This window comes from Tachypleus tridentatus, chromosome 5 (assembly GCF_004210375.1).
Source record: "Tachypleus tridentatus isolate NWPU-2018 chromosome 5, ASM421037v1, whole genome shotgun sequence".
Taxonomy (NCBI): domain Eukaryota; kingdom Metazoa; phylum Arthropoda; class Merostomata; order Xiphosura; family Limulidae; genus Tachypleus; species Tachypleus tridentatus.
Window position 1 is genome coordinate 35,731,606 of NC_134829.1, and position 23,105 is coordinate 35,754,710.

Consider the following 23,105-nt stretch of genomic DNA (forward strand, 5'->3'; position numbering starts at 1 on the left):
CATACATAGCCTGATCACCACTGATAACTAACTGTCTGCTTGTTGCCAAGTTTGGTAGACATCTTCACCAGCTGTATCATCTCATCCTTTAAAACTACAAAATCCATAGGGGGAGAAGGCATTAAATGAAACCCATGTAGGCATTCTTCTCCTTCCAGAATATCATCTGCTATTTGTAGTGATTGAAAAGGAACATGTCTAATATGCCACATAAACAGGTCAACTGTGGTGGTCTCACTTGAAGTTCCAAAGTCATCAATAGCTGGAATGTTACTGAGCAATCTACCTCTTTGTCTGTCTTTTGCTGTTGAGTAACAAGTAAACATGGAAGATTCACGTAGTTTGACGAGTCCTGTTTTGATCAGTACAGCAAGGGATGCTAACAACAGATGAAGCTTTACATGCTGAGTCAGTTTCAGGTTGTTCATTGATGATTGTGGTAGTTGCATGAAAGCTATCTTCTTCCAGTGTCTTATTCTGATAATCCAAGTTATCCATGGCAAAAGACTAAAAAATTTTGCTATCATACGACCTGTTTTCTGGAATGTAAATGCCATCTTCTTCTACTTGCTAAAGTATTTCTACAGTGTGATATGTGAGTTGTCTTTGTAAGCTGTTATAGTTGATACCCTGCCCAAAGCTTTTTTTCAGGACAATAAGCTCCTTACTGTGTTTTTTATTGTGCAAGTGATAAGATGTGCTAACTGCTGAAGGTGTTACAAACCTGAGGTATTTTTAAGAAGCTGCTATGACACCACCAAACTTTTCTTGGTAGTTGTATCATCAACTGTAACTCTGCTACATTTAGTGAAGGCACACATATGGAACCTGATATCAAAATGGCTGTAGAATTGAATAATAAATTCATATGATCTTGTTGCAACATTCTTTTGCATGACTTGGCCTCTTCTCTCAGAATTTTGGCTGCTCTTTGCAGAGTTTCTTGTTTGTTATACACCTTGCTGAATGCCTGCTATTGTCAAGGTATTTTTAATGAATCATCAAGACGTACTGTAGATGCGTATGTGAAAACTGATATATGAGTTTGGTCCAGAAAGGAAACACGTACATAAACAAAGTGTTTAACTTTCAAGGTACTTGATTGGTAGTTGTTTGAATTTTGTTCCCCCAACTCATTCAGAAATTGCAAATATTGATCTGTCAAAGATTTGGTTAAAAAGCCTCTTAGATCTTGAAGAAGACTGACTTCCAGTTGCTTCACCAGAGTTGTAAGTGCTCTGTCAAAAATATTTAGTGAATTGGCTATGAGATTAGTGGCTCGTAGTGCTTTGAAGGTATTGATGCATGGAATGTGATAGGAGATATCATTTACTGTAATGCTGTGTTCAGGGACAACTACTCTCCTGAGTATGTGTTCTGTGTTCTTTAATCAACTGCTGTTTGTTTTTAGGGGCCACTTTACACAGCACAGCTTTTCCACAGTATGAGTGCCAACAACATATTACACTGGAAGTCTTTGCATCATAAGGTCCTGCATGTGATCAAAGGTATGGTTCTTGGTACTGTTTTTGTATTGATTCTTTGCTGCATGTTGCTTTTCTTTCCTTGAGCTTGTAACATTTTTTATTCACATTCCAATTCTGACTATTGGTATGCCATCTTGGATGATAACTAGTAATCCATCTGTCTTTACTGTGCCTGGGTGTAGTTAGAGTGCTATTTTGTTTTGTCCAGCATCAAGGGCCAACCAAAGACTTACAGATGTCCATGTTTGTATATTGTATAGTCCCTTATTGTTAGTGTCTTGATAAATTATGCACCCAGTATAGTCCATTGTACAATCATTTAATTTTTGTCATTCCTCTCTGTAAAAAGGCAATGCTACATTTGATGAACATTTTGGGGCCATGGAAGACTTGATGTTTCCTTCACCAGAAAATGAAAAATATATTACTTCAAATATTCATTGTGTTGGTTGTCATATTGTCAAATGCATGCTTGCTTAATTATATATTTAGTTATCATAATTCCAATCTGTAAAATGAAAGGTCAATCCTTAAATATTCATATTGTTGATACACCCTTCATTGTCTCTGAAAAGCCATAACATCTAAGGGCCTGTGCAAATAGACTGAACAACACAATTTCTACAAGTTGAGCGTAGTGGTGTAATATAAAATATATGTATTGCATTATGTACACAATTAACATACAAATTGAAATTATAATTATGTACCAACATGATTTGACTGCAAAAATTAAGCAGTTTGAAAATAAGATGAGTAATTTGTTTAGGGTAATTTTTCAGTTTTCCAGCATCTTTTTTGAATCTTGCTCTTTTATAGATATATTTATCAAAACCTTTAACAACAGCCCATGTCAGCTTTTGTGAAAAGAAAAATGGGTGTTTGGCTTCATAGATAATTAAACTAAATCCAATGAACTATAAACTAGCAACATGGCAAAGAAACATCTTTACTTTCCTGTGTTCCAAAGAATGATTAAATACCACATGAACAACACAAACCTTTAGCAAAGAATTACAGCTGAATTAAATAACCAAATTTGTTTTCACAATAACAAATAGTTTAATAATTTGTGAATTAAAACAAAATCATTGAAATATAATTTTAAATCAACGTAATACATAACAAAAGAAACACCCTGTAACTCAGTCTAAAATACAACATAATACTATACAAAAACACTGACGTTGAACATAATACAAAGAAATCCATGAAAATATCCTTTAACAGAGAAATGTAATGTATAAATAACTACCTCATAAAGTAAAACTCTAAGAAGGGATGATGTGACATATTAAAGCCCTTCAATATAAAATATCCCTTTAACTAAGATTCAAAATACTGGGTAATATATTAACAATAATCTTTTAACTATATTTTGAAAATGAAATGCAGTGAAAAGAAGAAAACTGTTTTTATTGACTTTAGTTTAAAATTAGTATAAACTGATGAAATAATACATAAGTTAGTGAAGGAGGACTAATTTTACACCTGAAAAGTCCCCAGACTTCAGACACTAAAATCAGGGGTTTGATTGCCTTCAGTGGACACAACAGATAGCCTGATGTAGCTTTGCTGTAAGAAAAACACACACATACTCCTGAAAATAAAATCTGATACAATATGTAACAAACAACAATAAAAGACAGCCCTTTAATTTCCATTTACTATTAAACTTTTATTCATAAAGTGAAGTATGATAATAAAAAAAATTAAAATAGCCACTTCTTGCTCGTGCATATTTGCGTTTGTAAGCAGATAAGGACTTGTTATACATGCATGTAGAAAAATACACATAGAATAAAATTGCAAAATTTTTAAAACCATTTTTTCATATATGTATGTTTGAAAGAATAAGAGCTTATTGCAAAACATTCTATAAATGTGTGTGGGGTGTGTGTGTGTATATATACACACACACACACATATGCAAAAGACAGAAGGCACTCTTAAATTGTACTACAACATATACATTGCACATAACTTGCCCAGAGGTAGTTGAAGTTTTTCTTCCCATCACTTTAACCCTACTATTAGATTTTCTAGAGCAGTTGTAGTTTTGTGGCTAGTTGCCACTAAGGCCTTTAGATCATTCTGAGACTATTTAATGACTCTATCATTGTTGATTAACCTAACTTGCAGCCACTACATTTCCCTCCCATATCTTCTCAGAAGTATTGCCCTCTGCCTCATTCAATTCTTCCTCAGGTGTAGAGGGCTTATGCCTTTTTCCAGTCATTGTCAATTGTCATGTAGTGCTTTTGAGCATTGAGATATTCTCTAGCATAGGATGGTGTTTGATTGCCTTGAATGTCCTTGTTAGGTATTTTAGTCTCTGCATTCTATAGGATTATTTCCAAGGCTTCTTTACTAGTAATATCTTGCCCATGATGTTGGCACACCCTCATTAATCAAGAAGCTTCTTGTCTGTGATGATAGTGATGGCCAAGCTGATTGACTTGTCTGAATGCCTCTTGGTGTTATGGTCATGGAAGGAAAGTAAAACTGGATGGTCATGGCTTCTGTGCCTTCTGGGAACTTATCTTGCTCTTTTCATTCTGAGACTTGGTCAACCCTCAAGGTGATCTAAGAGTTGGGAAGATTTTCTGGGCCTTTGGAAGGACTGTGTGAGCACATTTGGTTCCATCATTTATGGATGTGATGGTGCATCCTCTGAAGGGACATATCACTGGATCCTGCATCTTTTCAGATTCCACTTCTTTCATTTGTTGGCATTGAAAGCAGCAATGTTGAAGGCTGTTGAGCTGTCTGTAGGATTGGCTCTTCAGGAGTTGATGAAATGTAAAGTGTAAATGATGGGGACAACCTTCAGTTTGTCTTTAGCTGGTGAAGGGATGGTATGGCTCCTGATAATCTCAGGGCAAGCCTGACAACAAACACGGCAAGCTTTCCTATATCCAACATATCTTCATCCATTGACACAGTCACAGTAAGCATCAACTCAGTACATAAGGTTCTAAGTTTGTCAGTACCATCAGTCCTTTTGCTAAGAGAGAAGTCCTGAGTAACCTGGAGAAATTCAGAGGCTTTGAAGAATGACAGTACAGATAGATCCATCATTAAGTACAATAAAAAAGGGAGAGTAAACTGCAACAATAAATTATCAAAAAGGTTGAAAAGTCACTGACTAGTCAAAAAGAAATTGCCTAAGACTGACCTTACACACTGAAAGTCCACATTTAAGTGTAATATTGAGTGACTTATAATTGATCAAAAGTTCAGGCAAGAGTGAAGTGTAACGGGAATCATAATATACAATTATGATCATAAACTGTGATGTTGTATTGATTGAACAACACATCATGGACTTTGCACGTACTTCTGCATTATGTTGCTAGCAGAACACGTGTCCTCAAAAATGAAAACTATCAGTTACAAAGGCTTTAACAAGTTTCCATTTAAATGGCTTCTAGCTATTCTTCCTTCTTTTATTTCTGTTAATCTGACACTGGCCTCATCAGGTAGCAAGTGATTCCAGTAGAAAAAAATGGAGGTCAAGATTGCATCTGGTTCTTACATATTCAAGTTGGGTAACACTAACCATTAACCTTTGATCATTAACTTTTGCAAGTATTTTCAATGACTTTTCAAAGGGTCTTCCTTCCATTTACAAGTTGTGTAATAGTTTTAGGTCTTTTCATCATGTGAGTGTTACTTTCTGTCTTCTCTTAGTACAGTTACAGTCTACATCAGGGCCACAAGTGATGAGGGGCTCTACTGATGATCCAGACCATCAGTTTAACTCTCTCCTTTTTGATAAATCTTTATATTTTATCTGTTATTTGTTCTGTTGTTACTCAATATTGAGTAACAGTTTTACCAACCTCATAACCACCATACAAAACACAAAATTCTCATTTATTCTTTCTACAATTACTTCGTATTGTTGTAGGAAACATTTCTTTACACTAAATAGTTTAAAGCTTTTTAACCTTATACAATCAGTTCATAATTAAATGTTATTGTTTGATTGCCTTTTAGACCATGATTTTTAAAATTTCCACCATTAGAAGTGTCAAAATGTGAGGTAACATGAATTAAATGTTATACTAACCAAACTACATAAAACGTGCTGTTCATGAACTGTCAGTCCTAGCAAGTGTATCTTGTAGAAAAAAATTTGTTATTATTATCATTATATTACTTAATTTAACCTTATCTTGCCTAAAAGTTTGTTTTAGGTTTTTAGATACTAGTTGGCCCTACTATTTTACATACTTAAAAGTTAGGTGTATCATATTCTAATTAACATTGAATAATTAATTCATATTGTGTAATTACTGGAATATGTTTTAATTAACTTTAAATATGCTTGTATCCTATTCAAGGGGCTGCAAAGTACCTTAATGCAGGCTTAGCCTACATTTTCAGTCTAATACTGCATCTTGTGATAAAGCAGCATTAAGAAAATATGTTAACCATGTGCTTTTTAAAAATGTTCTGCATGGCTAAAAATATTCGTATCACAACCAAATAAAATACTGCATACATGTTCATATTTGTCATGATATCTAAACTACTGTCTGTGAATTTCATTTACTTCTGATATATCACATGCTTAGGAATATTTCAAATTGAGCCACTTGAAATAACTTCTGCACCACACTTTATAGAGAAATGTGAGTAAAACTATGTTCCTTTAAAGCCCCAGGTAAAACTTTCTTTCAGTCCTATGGTTTGATTTATTTTTTATATCCTCCATGAAAATTCATTACCTGTCAAATAATTCAACATCAAAATTGAAACATTCCCTTACCAATATTAATGAAACAATAAATGCACTGTATTTTCCCAATAATACTCTTCAGTTCAGTTACCTTAGTTAACTTTACATTCATCAGTTCGTAATGCCACAATCAATACCTTTGTGTCCCACCTGTTTGTTGACTATTTGTATAATTGATTTGTCAGTGTTTATAAAACACTTATAGATGACTTTAGGTAATGTTCATACGTGCACATTGGACCACATGTATTTATTTATATACATGCATTGCTCTATATATATTCTGCTCTCATGTGTGTCAAGTATTAGAGTAATTTATAATAAATTATCTGTGGCTACCACATGAATCTCTGTTGTAACACTTGGGTTACCCTGTGAAGCTACACTTGGTACTTTTATTAGTATCATATAGGGATTGCAAAACTCTACTTATTTATTTTTCAGGCTTCACCATATAAGTAATTACTCACAAAATTTGGAAAAATGAACATTTATTAATCAAAGGTCAGATTAGTCAGAAATACACATTCAGAGGAAACACAGTTTCCTTGTAGCTTGTAAATCTGATGTACTTCCCTGCAGATGTTATGGGGCATTTTCTTGTGATGAAGAAGAACATGGAATAGTATTTCCTGTTTGCACATGATAATATTTGGCAAATGGACTGTAGAGCTTTATTCTGTTGCTCTGTATGCTGTCATCATGGATGGCAAGTGTTCATTCCAGGTGGTCCTGTCAGGAATAACATATTTTGCAAACACAGAGATGCCACCCATTACGATTTGAGCATAATCATTACGATTTTGGTGTATACATTACGACTATATGCTCATACAGACAAATATTACAACTTGTTGCAACTCCCAAATTATTACATATTATATAGGCCTATACAATAAAGTGATAAATTGTTCCCCCAAGGCTTGAAAGGGGTGAAAAGAAAATTTCTAGTGAGATACAAATAAATTTTGATAATAAATAAAAGCCATAGTCCAAATGGCTACTTGCAATAATCATGTTTGTGCTTGAAATAAAAAAAATATTTGTATCTCCGACGTCTACCAATATTTTGAGTGCGGTACTTCTTCATACTGGGTACGTGGGGGAATCCATAGTTACATCATCAGTGCTTGTCTAACAATCAGTGCTCGTGTAGATGGGTATTTCTTGTTTTCTAAGCGGCTTAGAAACACCAGTGCACCGCTCACATTGAAAAGAGGCCTCGTTCACCAGATTGTCTTGTTTCTGGCAAATCTAAAAGGACTAAAACTGTGAATCAGAAACTTAGGATAGAGTATAGTGCAAAATATCCAGTCATTGCATTAAAAGTCAGTGACAGTCATGCGTTTTGTACAGTTTGTCACATTGATTTTTCTGTGGCGCATGGCAGATATACGATTGTTCCAGACATACTAAATCAGCATCTCACCAACAAAATGCTGAGGTGTAGACAAAAATGGTGCAGATAACAACATTTATGAGTAAGAATTCAGAATATGAAAAAGAATTTCAAAATAATTTTTTAAAATTTATTTATTAAATACACAAAACAGTCATAAATGAACAATCTATAGTAGTAATAAATAATAATAGTTATAATAATAATAATAATAAACAGCTTAGAGACATTGGTCAGGCCTAGTAGCTGCAAATGATAAAGGGCTCTGTCTGGGCTCAGTCATTTGAAATAGTTGGCATCTCTGCAAACATCTGTTATAAAGTCTGTATTACCCATTATTCTATCTAAACTATAAGGCAGGGCTGATAAGGTAAGTGTGCTAACAGTTGGCTGTTGAAATTAGCTCTGTGGTCTATGTGGATTTTTATTTATTTTATTATTATTTTATTTTTATTTTTTGTAGTACTTTGAACCATTTTTTCCAGTCCTCTGTCAAAACATTAGCTGTGAATTTTGCTAATATATTAATCAATGCTTAAGCCTTGGCCTACTTTGAGAAGTAAATACAGTGAATATTTGTCAATAAATTTCCAGCCTCCAAGAATGGAATATTGATATCTGTGGCTATGATCTGCAGAGAAGATTCAGTAATTCCCACTTGAAGTTTGCCTTGTCTTGTTCAGTTCTTTCTCTGTGCTACACATAGAGTATTCAGTGCTGAACACCTCAATTTCCATATGACAGAAGACCTACTATCAAATGTTAGGACAAATGCAGGTCAATAATTTGTGCCCTCCAACTTTTCTGTTGAGCAAAATCTGGAGTGATTTTGCCATAGATATCTAAAAACCACCTGCTGCATCAGTCTATAAATCATGTCTTGTTGATTTAAAGCAATGATACAGCTCACTTTCCTGAACTTGCAATTGACTGTACATGTACCACAAATTACATGCATTTGTGCTGTGCTCCTCTATTATTACACATTGGGCTTCACACTGCTGCACAGCGAAGAGCTCCTGGAGTGTTGATTTTGGGATTTATCAGCCACTAGAATCTCATTCTTCATTAGCTTGTCTGTGCTGTAGTGGAAGTAGCTATCATTTTGACTCCCACACAGTACTGAAGATCTGGACATTCCACAAATGGACAAGGTCTCACTGTACAGTGAGATAATCCATTCCTATTTTTGTATTGCTGAATCAGGTGATGCACTGTAACAAAGTCATATATTTATAGAAGTATGATCCAGTGTGCTGTTGTCCATATTTTTACCAGATTTTTAGTTTATTAATCATTTCAGCAAAATCCACCTGGATTGCAAATCTTCTTCCACAAAAATCATGGCAATAGTGTTTTTAATAAAAATCAAAACTGTAGACAGTACTTTCTTCATTGTACAGTTTCTATTTAGGAGCATACAACAAGCATATGTGATTACACATTTTTATTTTCCTACAACTGTGACAACACTATGATTTCATTATTGTTGGCTTATTATAGCTTTAGGGATTGAAATGCTTGGTCACATTTTTTATTCCATCCAAAGTGTATCTCAGTTCTTGTGACAGTAAACGGTGCTGTTGTCTTGAAGAAGTTGACCACAAAATGTTGGTAATGAGACAATAAATTAAAGAAACTGCAGACTTCTCAATGTCACACCTTGAGGCCAATCTATCACTGTAGCCATCTTTGCTGTTTTATAGGTTATGTTACCTATAGTATAAATGAAACACCATTTCTAAGTTCTCAGATTTTAAAATGCAACCAAACACTAAAATTACATAGATCAAATATATTTCTCGTTGCAGTTTAGTTCCATTGTAAATTCTATTAGCCTCTCAAAAAGTAGCAGATAACTTTACACAGAATGAATGGTACGATGTAGAATTTATTCAAGCCTCCTCTTGTATTAAAAAAAAGGTTCAGACCTGCTCTTGTTATCCAGCTTAACTTTTCTGTATAAGAAGCCAAATTAAAATACTTGAATAAAGTGGAAAATCATAATGTTTCTTGATATTATCTGTTCATGGTAAAAGAAACACATTAATGAGGGCTACAACATTCACTCATCTAAAATCAACACATCTTTGCCATATCTTTATTTTGAGACTACTGGAGGTAACCAAGCACTTCCCAACTGTTGTGTGACACTTTCTTACAATCTCTGCTGTATTTTAACATTGGCCTCCACCCTTGTGTTCCAAAGAAACTGATATGGCAGATGCCTTATTAGATGTGCATTGCCAATATTTGTGTGGTGCTGAGCCACTGTTTCTTCCAATCAACATCTTATCTCACAAATAAATTACCATATTCAACTAACAAAAAAAACTGAGTTGCTTTTATGTAGTGGGTCTAGGTTGTCTCAACCAGTCCTCAACCAACAACTTAAATGTAGTGGTAGCCAAATACTTGTATGCAGCCATGTTGCATTAAATACAGTCTTTAATGTTACCACTAATGTTGGTTACTTCCATTTTGCTTACTATATCTATATCCTACCAGATATTCAACTGCATATCATTTCAAAACAACCCTGAGATGTTATCTCTTGTTGAAGTGATGACTATTTAAGTTAATGTTGCTTGTTTTCTGGACAGGCAAACTGTATTTCTTCCCCGACTTCTATTATTGTAGTATGTGGTACTGACACAATAGAATGTCCAAAATAAAACAAAGAACACAATTCTGTATATGTAGGTACTGTTATTTCCCCAGCAATAAACATTTATGAAATCCACTCTTCTTGAGTTTGATCTACCAACATTGGATGACTCCATCAGATCATCAGCTTGACTTTAACACAGGCAAAAAATTGATGGATAACTTCCACAATATGTCTATCCCAAGGATGCCACATTCAGAGTCAGAGAAAATTATATTCACTAAGGAACATTTCTTAAACAGAACTAGAGATCTACTTCTTTAATACTTAATCTATTGCAATTTGAAAGAATGAAGTTGGTATTCACTGGCTGTAGTAGTGGGTCTTACTTTGAAAGCTTGAAAGATAGCAGGGTACACTATAGTTCCTGCTTCTGTTGATCCAGGAATTCAACCTATCCCCTTTATACTGTCACAGGTATATGTACTCTGCTCAGTTCTGAGAGAGAGAGGCTGACCACTTATTGTTTACTATCCTTGATCTGCTGAGCCATTGCCTGGCACTGATTACTTTGCTGCTTGGAAAAATACTGGTAACATGGGATGGTTGACATCTATCAAGCTATGAGCTTGAAATGACAGCCCTACCATCTTTGCTGCTTAGCAAGGTATGAACATTGCTCTCGCAAGTTTATAGCAGCCCATAAGTGAAGCAGATGCTTCATTCCTGTTGCCCTGTATGAAGCCCATATGGTTGCAGCATCAGCGTATTCTGTGGCATGTACCCCATGTGTGGACCTGAATTAGCCCCCACCCTTCCCCCCAAAACACTGTAGTTACCTTGTAGTGCTGCTGGCTAGCCTAGGCCAATATAATGGAGGTACCTGAATACCTCAGACCCACTTTCATAGTTATGTTCCAAATTTTCTACTTGACCATGACCTGGCTCTGCTGCTGGAAGGTAAAAAATAGTATGGTTATTGGCATATATGACAATATGAGATGAAAATAGCAAAACTGTTATGAGTTATATGGGAACATTACACTATAAACAAGAGGTAGTTTTAAGTGTTGGCTATCATATTATTGGAGGAAATGTATTTTTGCCATGAAGCTGAGGTTGCTGATGATTTGGAGAATTTTAATGTGTATGGGAGTTTATGTAAATAGTTTTCCATGGTCAGGTAGCCCTGAATTTTATGGTATAATGTTAGACCTAATAAAGGATTTGTATATAGTTATAATTGAATTACTATTACAGCTGAGGTAGGCTGTTTTCTTGTTAACATTTTGGGAGAATTATTTGAAACAATTGGTCCAGATTAATTGTTGATTGAGAATTATAATTAAATAATTAATGGTTTTTGAAAATCCAATTGAAGTTTTTGTATAATTGAAGCTTAACCTTGTTTAGCTGCTTACGCTTTCTACCTATTTTGTGATGGAATATTATTACTTGGGTTTTGGTGAGGTTTAAAGTGACAAACCACCTGTCACACCATAGGGATACTTGATCGAGTGACTTTTGTACTTTTACTGCTGCCAAAGGTTTTGTTGACATTGAGAAATATAGTTACAGTGGGGTGTTTTTTATTGAATCTTTGAAAAATATATTTCATTAGTCATACTTAGTGGTTTGTGTTGAATCTTTTTCATTGGCTGGCATTTTGAATATTTTTAAGGATATTATTATTTTCAAGGAAACTAAGTATTTGGTTGGATTTTTTCTTTTCCCATAAGTTCACTGAGACTGTATTATGTAAACTTATGGATCTGTAGTTGCTTGGGTGTTTTAATTCATTGCTTTTCTTCAGTGTAACTTTAATTATAGCTGATTTCCACATGATGGAGTTGTCACTCAGTTTTTAAGATATTATTTTTAGAAAATAACAATAATTCTTATTGTTCATACCATCCTTCCAGGGCATGGTGCACTTAAGTTTTATAATGTTTATTTTAATTTCTGAGAGGAAAATGAGTCTGTACAGATATCATTGTTTTCTGGGTTGGTTTAAGTCACAGGGAAGTGTGGGAAATAGATATATTTTTGTTGTTTTTGTTTACAGGAGAGTTTATGTATGCAAAATGTTGTGAGTTGAATTACGTTAAGTTTGGGTTTACAAAGGTATTTTTGTGATATTCAACATACTATTTGTATTACTTGTGGCTGGGCTGCTGTTATTTTTGATGTTTGAACTTGTATTAACAAGTTTGTCATTAAAAACGGATTTGCATTTATCCCCAAAAAATGTAGAGTTAGGTCTGGATTTGTTAATAGATGTACAGAAAGTTGTTGGATTCTTATTATTTTCTTCATCTTATTATTTTTCTTAATAATGTTTTAAAAAACATATTGTGTGTTCTACTGATGTTGTATCAAAGTTATCTTCTATCCATAATTAATTTGTGAGTGTTGGGGGTTATTTTCAAAGAAGAAGATTTTAGTTAATAGTTTTGTTGGGAGCTGTTGCTTTTATTGCTTGAATTATAGCATTAGAGATTTTTTGTAGCATAATTTTCTGCATCATGTTGGTTTAATGTATTGTACTTGATTTTGGGAGGGTGGCTATTAATGTTGCTGTTTAGAACTATTAATTGTGTGAAATCATGTGAATAAAATTGGAATGTGAAATTTTGTGAATGATTGATTAATGATGAAGGGACAAAGCTTAATACTTTTGAAAAAGACAAATATAAAAAATTAAGCACTTAAGCACTTAAAAAAAATTAACAACAGACATTCAAATCCATATACAATCTCAACTGAAACTTGAGACTTTTAGCATTTCAGTGTTTTTTAAATGATTATAAATAACTAGAGTGAGAATAAATAATTTACTGCAAATAAATGGAAAATTAAATGTAACAACAAATATTCAAATCTGTACATTATCCTAATTATGATATTTTTTTATCAATTTTAGTTTGCAAATTTTGTATTGCACTTTCAATAGTTATATTTTTGACAAGCTCATTTTCCATTGACAAAATTGGTGAAGAACTCAACCTTTCTTGTGTCATGGAAAACCTTAAGTATGTCTTTATAAGTTTTAGCATGCTAAAGCTTCCTTCTCCCATGGGCACAGTTATTCGCATTGTTAGCTTTATCCATAATGCAAGCCTTAAATTTTGCCTAATGTTCTGAAACTTGTTAGTGTTGATAAATCTGTTTTTTAGGGACTTTTGGTCTCTGAGAAATACTGCATTTGCAATGTCTAATTCAGGTAGTAAGTTGCAACAGTTAACATTGCTTAATTCTTTATAACTCATCCTCCACATTTTGACTTGCATGTTAATTTTTGTTTTTTAACCTGGTAAATTGTTTAGGTTACTTAAAGATCCCCATGAATTACTTAACTTTTGTAGCTGTTCAGTTTTTTTTATAAAGAAATTATGGCTATGTCTACTTTTATGTTAAACACATGGTTTTTGAGCAGGCTTTCTCGATTTTCTGCATTAGGAATTTCACCAACACTCATTCTCATACTTAAATTGTCTTTTCTTGCACCTCACACTTGAACTTTTAAAAAATATGTTCTACCTACAGTTCTGCAGCTAATTCTTTTGCCAGTGTCTGTGCCCTTTCATAACCATTATTTAATAATCTGTTAAATAATTAATAACAATACTCATTAAGGAAACTGTGATAGTTTGAAAACTCTCTTTATTAACCTGAAGATGATCTGAGAAGGTCCAAACATTGTTCTCTATTTTAATAAAAGTTTTTATACCCATACCAGCCATCTTGAGATTCATTTTTGCTTCAAGTAGATTTCTCGTCATCATAAGCAGAAATGTAATTATAAATTCAGTACAGTGTCTTGAATTTTATTTGAGATCCATAAAATGTTTCCTCATTTTCATTTAAACTACTAAATAATTAACTATTTATTTGATATCATATATAATGTCATCATTGTAGACATTATCTTTGTATTCATCAGCTATGTCATTGATAGTACCAATACTTCTGTTACCAGTCTCTCTCTTTTTTGTTAACTTGTATTATGTCATTCTCTGTCCCATCTAATTTGAATTGTCTTTCTATAACATGGACATGATGATTTGACCCAATGAACTACCATTTCCTGTCACAGTGAATTTACGTTCCTTTTCGAGCACTCACAGTGTCTGTCTTTCGTCATTGAAAGACTTGTCTGTTTGACTACCTGGTATCATAGCCAAAACTGTATTGCATTCAGTACATACACAGTGCTTAACAGAATCAACAAGATGTGTGTGCTGAAAGAATCCCACAAAAGAAGTCTTATTTTTTCTCTGTTTAGTGCCACCAGGCTTCTCATTCCAAAATTTTTGTATCCACAATTTCTTACTGCTTTCATCCATCCAACCTTTCAGTTGCACATGTACAACACCATTTGAAAATTTGTCAGCCAAACATGCAAGAACCACTGTTAACCTTACTTTCTTGTGTCAAACTGTCTTGACAAATACTTCCAGATTGGCTGTACCTGGTAGTTTGATAAGGACAACACTCTTTTCCCATGTCTGGAATGTCACGTTTTTATAGATGCTTCTTTTTTCTGGTTTGGGAGAGGCAACTCCTTGTGATTCTTCTAGCATTAGTTCACTTCCTGTTGGCTCTTCAGGACCTATTGGTGAGGATGCACTCCGTAAATTCTATAGTAGTATTGTACATCTCCAGGTTAGGGGACACTCAGTTGCAAGACCTGTTTTTCAAATGTTATATCTTCTACATTGAGCCCACAGGCATCATGTCACTTTGTTGGCATGTCTTCATCTGGATGCCCTGAATCTTGTCATGGATCAGACATTCTGCCCTGACTATATTTTACCTACAGAGTGGGTTTTAGATCCTCAGGTTTTTCAGAGTTTGTGTACTCTGTGGAGTGTTCCAGATTTTGAAACTGTTGCCACTCGTTTCATTACACAGCTTCCCCAGTTTGGGTGGGTCAGCTGATGCTCTTAGTCTGGATTGTTCAAGTTAGTACCTATGTGCTTATCTTCCTATTTGCCTCCTATCTTATGTCCTTGCCATAATTTATCGGCATGGCAAGGTGGTTAAGGCATTTGACTTGTAATCTGAGGGTTGTGGGTTCAAATCCCCATTCCAACAAACATGCTCACTCTTTTTACCATGAGGGCATTATAATATAATGGTGGATCCCACTATTCATTGATAAAAGAATAGCCCAAGAATTGGCAGTGGGTAGTGATGATTAGCTGCCTTCTGTCTAGTCTTATGCTGCTAAATTAGGGACGGCTAATGCAGATAGCCCTTGTGTAGCTTTGTGCAAAATTCAAAAACAAAATAAAAACAATCATATCATTCCATATTATGTTTGGAAGGTGTTTTCCATATTAGCTGGCTCAAATGCAATTTTCACTGCTGCACTGGCTTTTAGTTTTGCCTCCTTCCTTTAACTCTAATGCTCCCATGTCAGCCTTATTCAGGCATGTACCATTCTTACGTTCCATCTTTACTTGTGGCTCTTGACCATTCCATCACCAGAAGAGCCAGATTTTCACATCATGTAGCTACCTTAACTTCCCATCCTTCCTCCTTGTCAGTAGTACATATCCTGTTGTTGGTTTGTCTGATGTGGTTATTATCCTTCTCAACCTAATGTTCCTTATTTGGCATCTATTTTTAACAGATACCTTTTTGTTTTCTCTATTGCAGGTTATTGAGTGGCTTTATTAGCCACGTTTTAAGAATAGAAATAGGTTCATGTCTTCTGATCATCAGTCTTGTCCATATTGTTCTATTTCTTTCATGTTTCCCAGCATTTTCCCCCTGCTTCACTCCATGGTTGGAATCTCATTGTGGTCCTACATGCACTTACCCATTCTTCTTTCAAATGTTTGTCTTCATGTTTATTGTACCACCTTCTTTGAAATCCCTTTTCTTGCTCATTGATTTGCAGATGTTCTAGTTTAGTTGTGTTCATAATGGATGTCCACTTTGTTTTTGTTTCATGTTTCCTAAGACCTCCTCTTTACAACAAAATATTGTTTATAAAACAACAAAAAAAATTACTTTGATTATATGAAGTACAGAAACAGAAAAAAGATTTTTGTTGTTTTTATAAGATACAGAACTAGAGTTGTTAATTTTTGTCAGTGGCAGTTTATAAACAATCTTCCATATACTAGGTTTAATTTTATATGAAAAATAACAGAAAATAGAAAAACACTTGTTTTAATATTATTTGAAACTTGAAACAAGCAAACTCTGTAAGGTATGGGAAACCATTTCTTCGTGTTGCTTTCAGAAGTAAGTCTAGGTCTAATTTGTTATGGATTAATACCTTATTTTATCTAAGGCACGTCTAGTATTTTATTATTGCCGCCTTACAAAATCCATCAAATTTTATAAGCCTATCAAAACATGAAGGAGGACACAGTAAACTTATTAATGGAATCACTTCTTCTACTCACTTAACCTCAATGTCTGGATTTACTACATTTGTGGACTTAAATTATCAGGCTGCCACACAGGGACAGTTAGTGTAAACAGAATTTATTTACAGTTTTTAAAATATTATCTCATTGAGATGTATTTGTTTAAAGTCATACTTTGTCAGAAAAATTTCAGCTCAATTCAATTTTTTTCTTGTTTTTACTTAAAAACCTTCAACCAGTGGCATCAATGACAGTGTATTTTATTTACTTAATATGTGGTTTTCTTGAAGTAAATTTATTCTGCTCTCATATGTACACCAGATAAATTTCTGAAAATATATGTAATGCAAGGTTTGTGTACATGTCCATGTTAAAAGTTATATCAGGCTTGAAATATAGGTACTTTTTCCCAGAAACTTCCTCTATAAAGAATGAAATTTAAAAGCTGCATTTGTATTTCTACAATAATTACAAACATACAGAACTGTAAAGCTTCTTTCTCAATAATAAGTAACAGTTTATAGCTATTCATATTAAAAACTTTATTCCATAAATATTATTATCACAAACTCAGAGTTTACTAATTTAAATTAAAAGACACTTTAATAGTTAGTACAAGTAAGAAAATCTCCTACTATTTTTGCCTTATTAGTTTTGCAATTGATATCTAGTATTCTACCCATGGGTTCCTGCATGGCTTGGTAAATGAAGATAAGGCTTAACTTTGTAGCTGCATATTGTGTTTCAGTACATAGTTATGAATGTACTTTGAAAGTAAACTGTTAAAAAGACAAATCTCAGGTTTATGATTACTATTTTAGCATCGTATGTTTTCTCCATTACTAAACTGAGATTACAAGAAAAGACGTGTCAGAGAAAATGGTGACTTAAATTTGATATTTTGATGAGTGTAGAATTTTTAGCTTGCTGACCAACATGTGTATCAGTACGAACATGTTATAGTTTACAAGTCTCTAGTATCGATACAGTGCAGACATTGCTTTCATGCTTGTTACCATTAAATGTTAGAAGCAAGTTTAATGTTAAAAAGCTCAAATTTAAAAACTGCTGAGAAGAACAGATACTTTTTGATTGTTATTTGACTTTGAACTATAATATAATACATTATAAATCTGCATAGCATTTTTCAAAGACAATGAGATGATGTAAGAGTTACAAAGTTATTTGTTGTATAGTTTACCTAACTTCCTAGAATGGCCAATGAAAAGTGAAAGAATGGGTATGATAAATGGAATAGGATAAGAATATTTTATACATTTCATATGTGCTTTTGTTTACCCACTTTTTAAGAATTTTCACAAAGTCTTATACAAGTTGTGGTGTTGGGAATAAAGTGTTGAAAACTTGTGAATCATTTTTATATTGAATCAGGTTCACCCTTTTAAGATGTCATAACATCATTATAGAGTAAGAGTAATGAGATGGATTGTCAAAGGAGTGAAAATACTGAGTACAAAGTGATGAATGAGTTTTGTGTAACCCACTTTTGAAGTTTGAAATAGCAAAAAAAAAATAACTGAGGATACAAGATTAAAATATATTGTATATCCTATAAAATGTATAAAATAAAGAAACTTTCTGTTCCATGTATTGGTAACAAGAGTATGATAACTTGGAAAATAGTTATCTAAAAGAAAAAATATATATATCAGGTTGGATCACTCCAGAGCAATGCTCTGCCTGAATTTGGTCTTATTACTTTTGAAGTGAATCACTTGGCCATACCTACCCACTGAAAATGGTTTATATTTTGGTAAAATATCATGCATTTTTGAAAACTACATCAGTAAAATAATCCAAAAGTGTATTTCATTTCTTTGTGAAAACTAAAATTGGTTATTTTAATTGTAAGTTGTTGTTTTTATTTTTCATTTGAAAGTTTTTGATTGTAAAATAAAAAATGGAATCTAAGCTATTTCTTTTTTGAAGAAGGAACATAGAAAAGAAATTTATAAATTCATTTGGGACTATACATATATATATATATAAAGAACTCTGTTATGTAGATATTTTAATATCAAGAATGGGTATTTTGAAAATGCTTAATATTAAAAACTAATGAATGAATAACTACCACTGTTGATACTTAAATAAATATTTTTTGTTGTAGTAATAGACTTATAATTAATTTATTATGTTCACAAATTTTAGCATTCATAAAATAAATTCATTTCTTTTCATGAAATAACTTGAAACAGAAACCAGTAAAAGTTGTTGCTGTCAACTATAAATGTGTAAAAAGTAGTCGAGGTCTCCAAGATAAAATAAATAGTTTGTTTCTGATAAACTAAAGTGATAGCACAAGACGATTTTGTTTATATTCAGTTACACTGTACAGTTTTAGACTGCAGTACTTGAAAAGGTGTGGAAATTTTAAAACAACTAAAGTTCATATCAAACAGTCTGTCTTTGAGTTTACATTATATTTTTGTCTTTTTATGTTTTAATTTTCTGGAGAGACAAGGCTGTTAAGAGTGTCTAAAAGTGCAATTTTCCAGATACGTTAGTTTTTATTGTAATAGTTGTAATACATCACTGTTAAAGATTTGTCAACGGCTCTAAAATGAAAATGTAGAACTTAATAGTATCTTACCATATATATTTTATTCTATGTTTAAAAATTTGCATGGTAAAATCTCACACAGTCATTTTATTTATTATGTTTATGAAGAATCTGGATATATACTACATGATTTAAAATTATGAAAAAGATAATGGTATATCCAATATTGTTGTAAAAGAAAGTGACTGATTTATATGCTTGCATTTCACTTAAATTTCAAGTAGCTGTTTTTGTCATGGGTAAACATTTGTGTAACTATTAACTAAATATGTATAGAAGCAATTTTTCACTGCAATATTTGTAGCATTAGGATGTTGCAAAAATACATTAGCAATTGTACAAATAACTAACAGACACTTCATGTGGTAGCTAAGTTCAATATAGTTTTTTTAAGCCTTTAGTGGTCTTGCTGCAAATGAAGTTTATTAATGTTTACATAATATATATAGAAATTTGTGCATGATAAATACTTGTTTTGGCTGTTATCGTGGTAATATTTGTAATCCTGTATGACAGCAGGATGTTTTGTATTGGAAGTAAACATTATAAGATTAGTACAACAATCTTTGTGTCTTGTCAGTAATTTTGTTTCTTTTGCACAAGCTGCCCCCTCACAATTTGAGTCTTTAGGATTACTACGTTCAAGTATGCAGTGTGCCAAGAACTATCATAAGTGATATACTGATGTTGTAAAAACATGAGTTTTTTTATATTGTGTTTAAACTGCCAATGATTCTTGTCTTAACATAAACTTCCAAGTACACCTAATACACACATCTTATGGCATCCTTATTTACAGTTTGTTGGAGAGCTTCATTTCTCACAGTCAAATATATCTATCTTTAAAATTTATGTACTATAAATAATTTTAGCCACTCCAAATGCTCTAATTTTGTTTAAACAACATTATTTGGTCAGATCTCTCTAAGCATGGTATAGTTGTGTAAGCATAGAAATAAATTAACAAGTAGATAAACAAGAAAAACAAATAATGAAATTTTAATTTTATGTGTTGTAATATCTAAAATTTAACTTTTATTCCACTACTTGTAACAAATAATAATAGTGAAGGAAATATTCATCCAGCAGTTTTTACCTGTAAACTATTTCTGAAAAATGTTAAATATGTGTTGAAAAAGTTACATCTCATATGAAAAGCTTTCTTTTTTCATAACTGAAAATTTGTGGATATTGAATAATTCAGAAAGAATTTCTGACTACCACTCTAATGAATTGCCCCTTTTAAATAAAAACACTTTACAAAATTCTTGATGTTTATTTAATTTCTTAGCTGATTGAAAAAAAGCATTTTATATAAAATTTATGAACTTTTTTTAAAAATATGGAGTTCATTTATCCACAGAAATCATTGTAGCATTCTTTTCATTCAAGCTGAATACTAAAAAGTTCATATCAAAATTGTTGAAGTTTTTCTCAACTAGAAACACAGATGTTTTTCTACTAGTATTGTACCAGTTTTATACATATACAGAAACATATATTAGTAAAATAATTTAAATATGGACAAAAGTGTTTTAGATATCCTAAGTAAGATATTTAATAATTAATCATCGCATGTAATTACTTTTAAAAAACTAATATGTATGAATAAGGAAAGATATGTTTTAGTTCAGTATTCATGAATTTTTTATGTAGAAAGCATGATTTTTATTAAAATATTTTTAAGGATTCAAAACTTTTAATTTGTGCTTTAACTTTATTGTTTTTATTTAACACAACTAAAAAAACATATACTCAAGTATAACTTGAAAATATTTATTTTTATTTACAAAAGTAATACCATCCAAAATGTACTTATTTAGAATATTATTCCAGTAAGTTCTTGAAATGTCTTTTATTTTAAATAAATGACTCAGAATCAAAAGATAATTTGTGGTGTATCAAAGAAACCATGTAACAGGGAACTGAAAGTAGATATTCTGCTTTTAGTTTGTGTTTTATATGTTTAACCACGTACATCTTTTTATTGTTTTTTAATCACGATAGAATGCATCCTATAAATAATGTAAATTATACTAGCACAAAATATATTTTTCTCATTAAACAATGTACTTTTTTCCACTGGCATGTTTTTTTATTTGTAAAATATGATCAGAATTTTTGATAGTTTGCCTTGTACCTTTCTCACGGTTAAACCATTGTGGTTTGATTCATAGTATAGGGAAAAAAATAATGGATCTAAATAATTTGAATTTTCAGTATTTTCATTAGAGACTTGGGACTTCTAACTGCATGTACTTTAGAAAATTATATAAAACTTCCTTATAAATAACAGTTGTGAATAATACCAATACCCTGTTTAGTTACATTTGGCTTTGAAGGCTAAAGAGATGCACATCTCTTTATCCCCAAGTATATATAGCAAATTTAGTTTTGGCAATTTCAAATTCCTAGATTTCAATGAATTGAGATGCTTGAAATATTATGTTATTGGACCATCAAAGTTTAAAGAGAATTTCATTTTAATAGCTGTTAAGTAAACACCTCTAAAAGGGCTGCATTTTTATTGTTATTCCTTTTTTATGGTGTATACAAACTATGAAACCTGTACTGCTTTTTCAAGGAATACGACTTAAAATGGAGATCAAAATGTATAATATTGTTTATATCAACAGATATTCAAACTTCAAATGTTCATTGTTAACAAGTGCTTCTGGAAAGTATATGTCGTGAGATTGTATATCAGTATTTATCAATAAGCATTTGTATTACTTAGTAAAGATAAGCTGAGGAAATGATGAGGAAGGTCACAGAGAATAAAGATTGAAGAAGAAAACTTTAGCCATTTCAGACTGTGTTATTAGTGTTTCTGTAAAAATACTTAACACTGTTGTTGAGACACAGTATTATATACATTGTTTATGCGTACTTAAAATTGCAGCTTATGTTAATTTTCTGATTTTATTTTGATAGGAAGTTTGGGAATTCATACACCTTCAACACAGGCAGGAAAGAACTGTTCCTGTGAAGTCTGTGGTAATGGGTTAAGCTACCATTGCAAGCTACTGGACCATATGAAGACCCACACTGGAGAAAAACCATTCCATTGTGATATTTGTGGGAAAGGTTTTTCCCAGAAGAACCATTTGACTCGCCACTCCATGATCCACACTGGAGAACGTCCTTACACGTGCGACTTTTGTGGACGAGGTTTCTACAGGAAGGACAAGCTGTCTCGGCACAAACGCATTCACACAGGTGAGAATTGTTCTAAGTCTACTAGTTGCATAATTTAATTTTAGATTATCTCCTAATAATTCCACACTTCCTTACAGTATTGTGGTTCTTTAAGCTTGGTATGTGCCCAGCATTTTCAAAATTTCAAAATAAAAATCTATTCCAGCACTGCTTTGAAAATTAAATTATAGAATTGACCAGCTGTTGGCACGCAGTTATAGTTTATTAATTAGTTAGAAACTTGTGTGACTGAATAAAATAACTTTAATGTAAAACATTTAAAAACAACAACACTTGTATATTTCACTAAGTCTTGTCTTTTTCACTAAAAAAATTATATTCTAAACCCATGGAAACAACTATGATATCATTAGTGAATATGTTATTTTCAAAGAGTAAGACAAATCATGTTTTCAAGTAGAAGGTTAGTGGAAATGTGTGAAATAACTAAAAAAAATTTTGAGAGCATATGTAATAAGAAGGTACATGTGAAACTGGAAATAACTTTGGTTAAAATCAAAACAGAAAAGACATTTAGAAATAAGGAATATGCTAAATATGGTAACAGAAGGAGAAATGTTAAAGAATAAAAGGGGTTAGTCAATGCAAACATTATGTTTTCATCCTGGGACCTCCTTCATACAAAATATAGTTCATCAAAAGAAACAAGCACAGAACAATCAGTCTTATAGTCAT

The 23,105-nt window shown here is 32.4% G+C and overlaps 1 protein-coding gene across 6 annotated transcripts in view; it reads left to right on the plus strand.

Annotated features, from left to right (window-relative positions):
- Positions 1-23,105, plus strand: part of LOC143250932 (uncharacterized) — a 68,221-nt gene that overhangs the window by 31,267 nt on the left and 13,849 nt on the right. For all 6 annotated transcript variants that reach the window (XM_076502137.1, XM_076502140.1, XM_076502138.1 and 3 more), the window contains one exon: positions 22,146-22,430. In XM_076502137.1, coding sequence (XP_076358252.1) covers positions 22,146-22,430 — 285 coding nt within the window. The remainder of the gene's footprint in view (positions 1-22,145; positions 22,431-23,105) is intronic.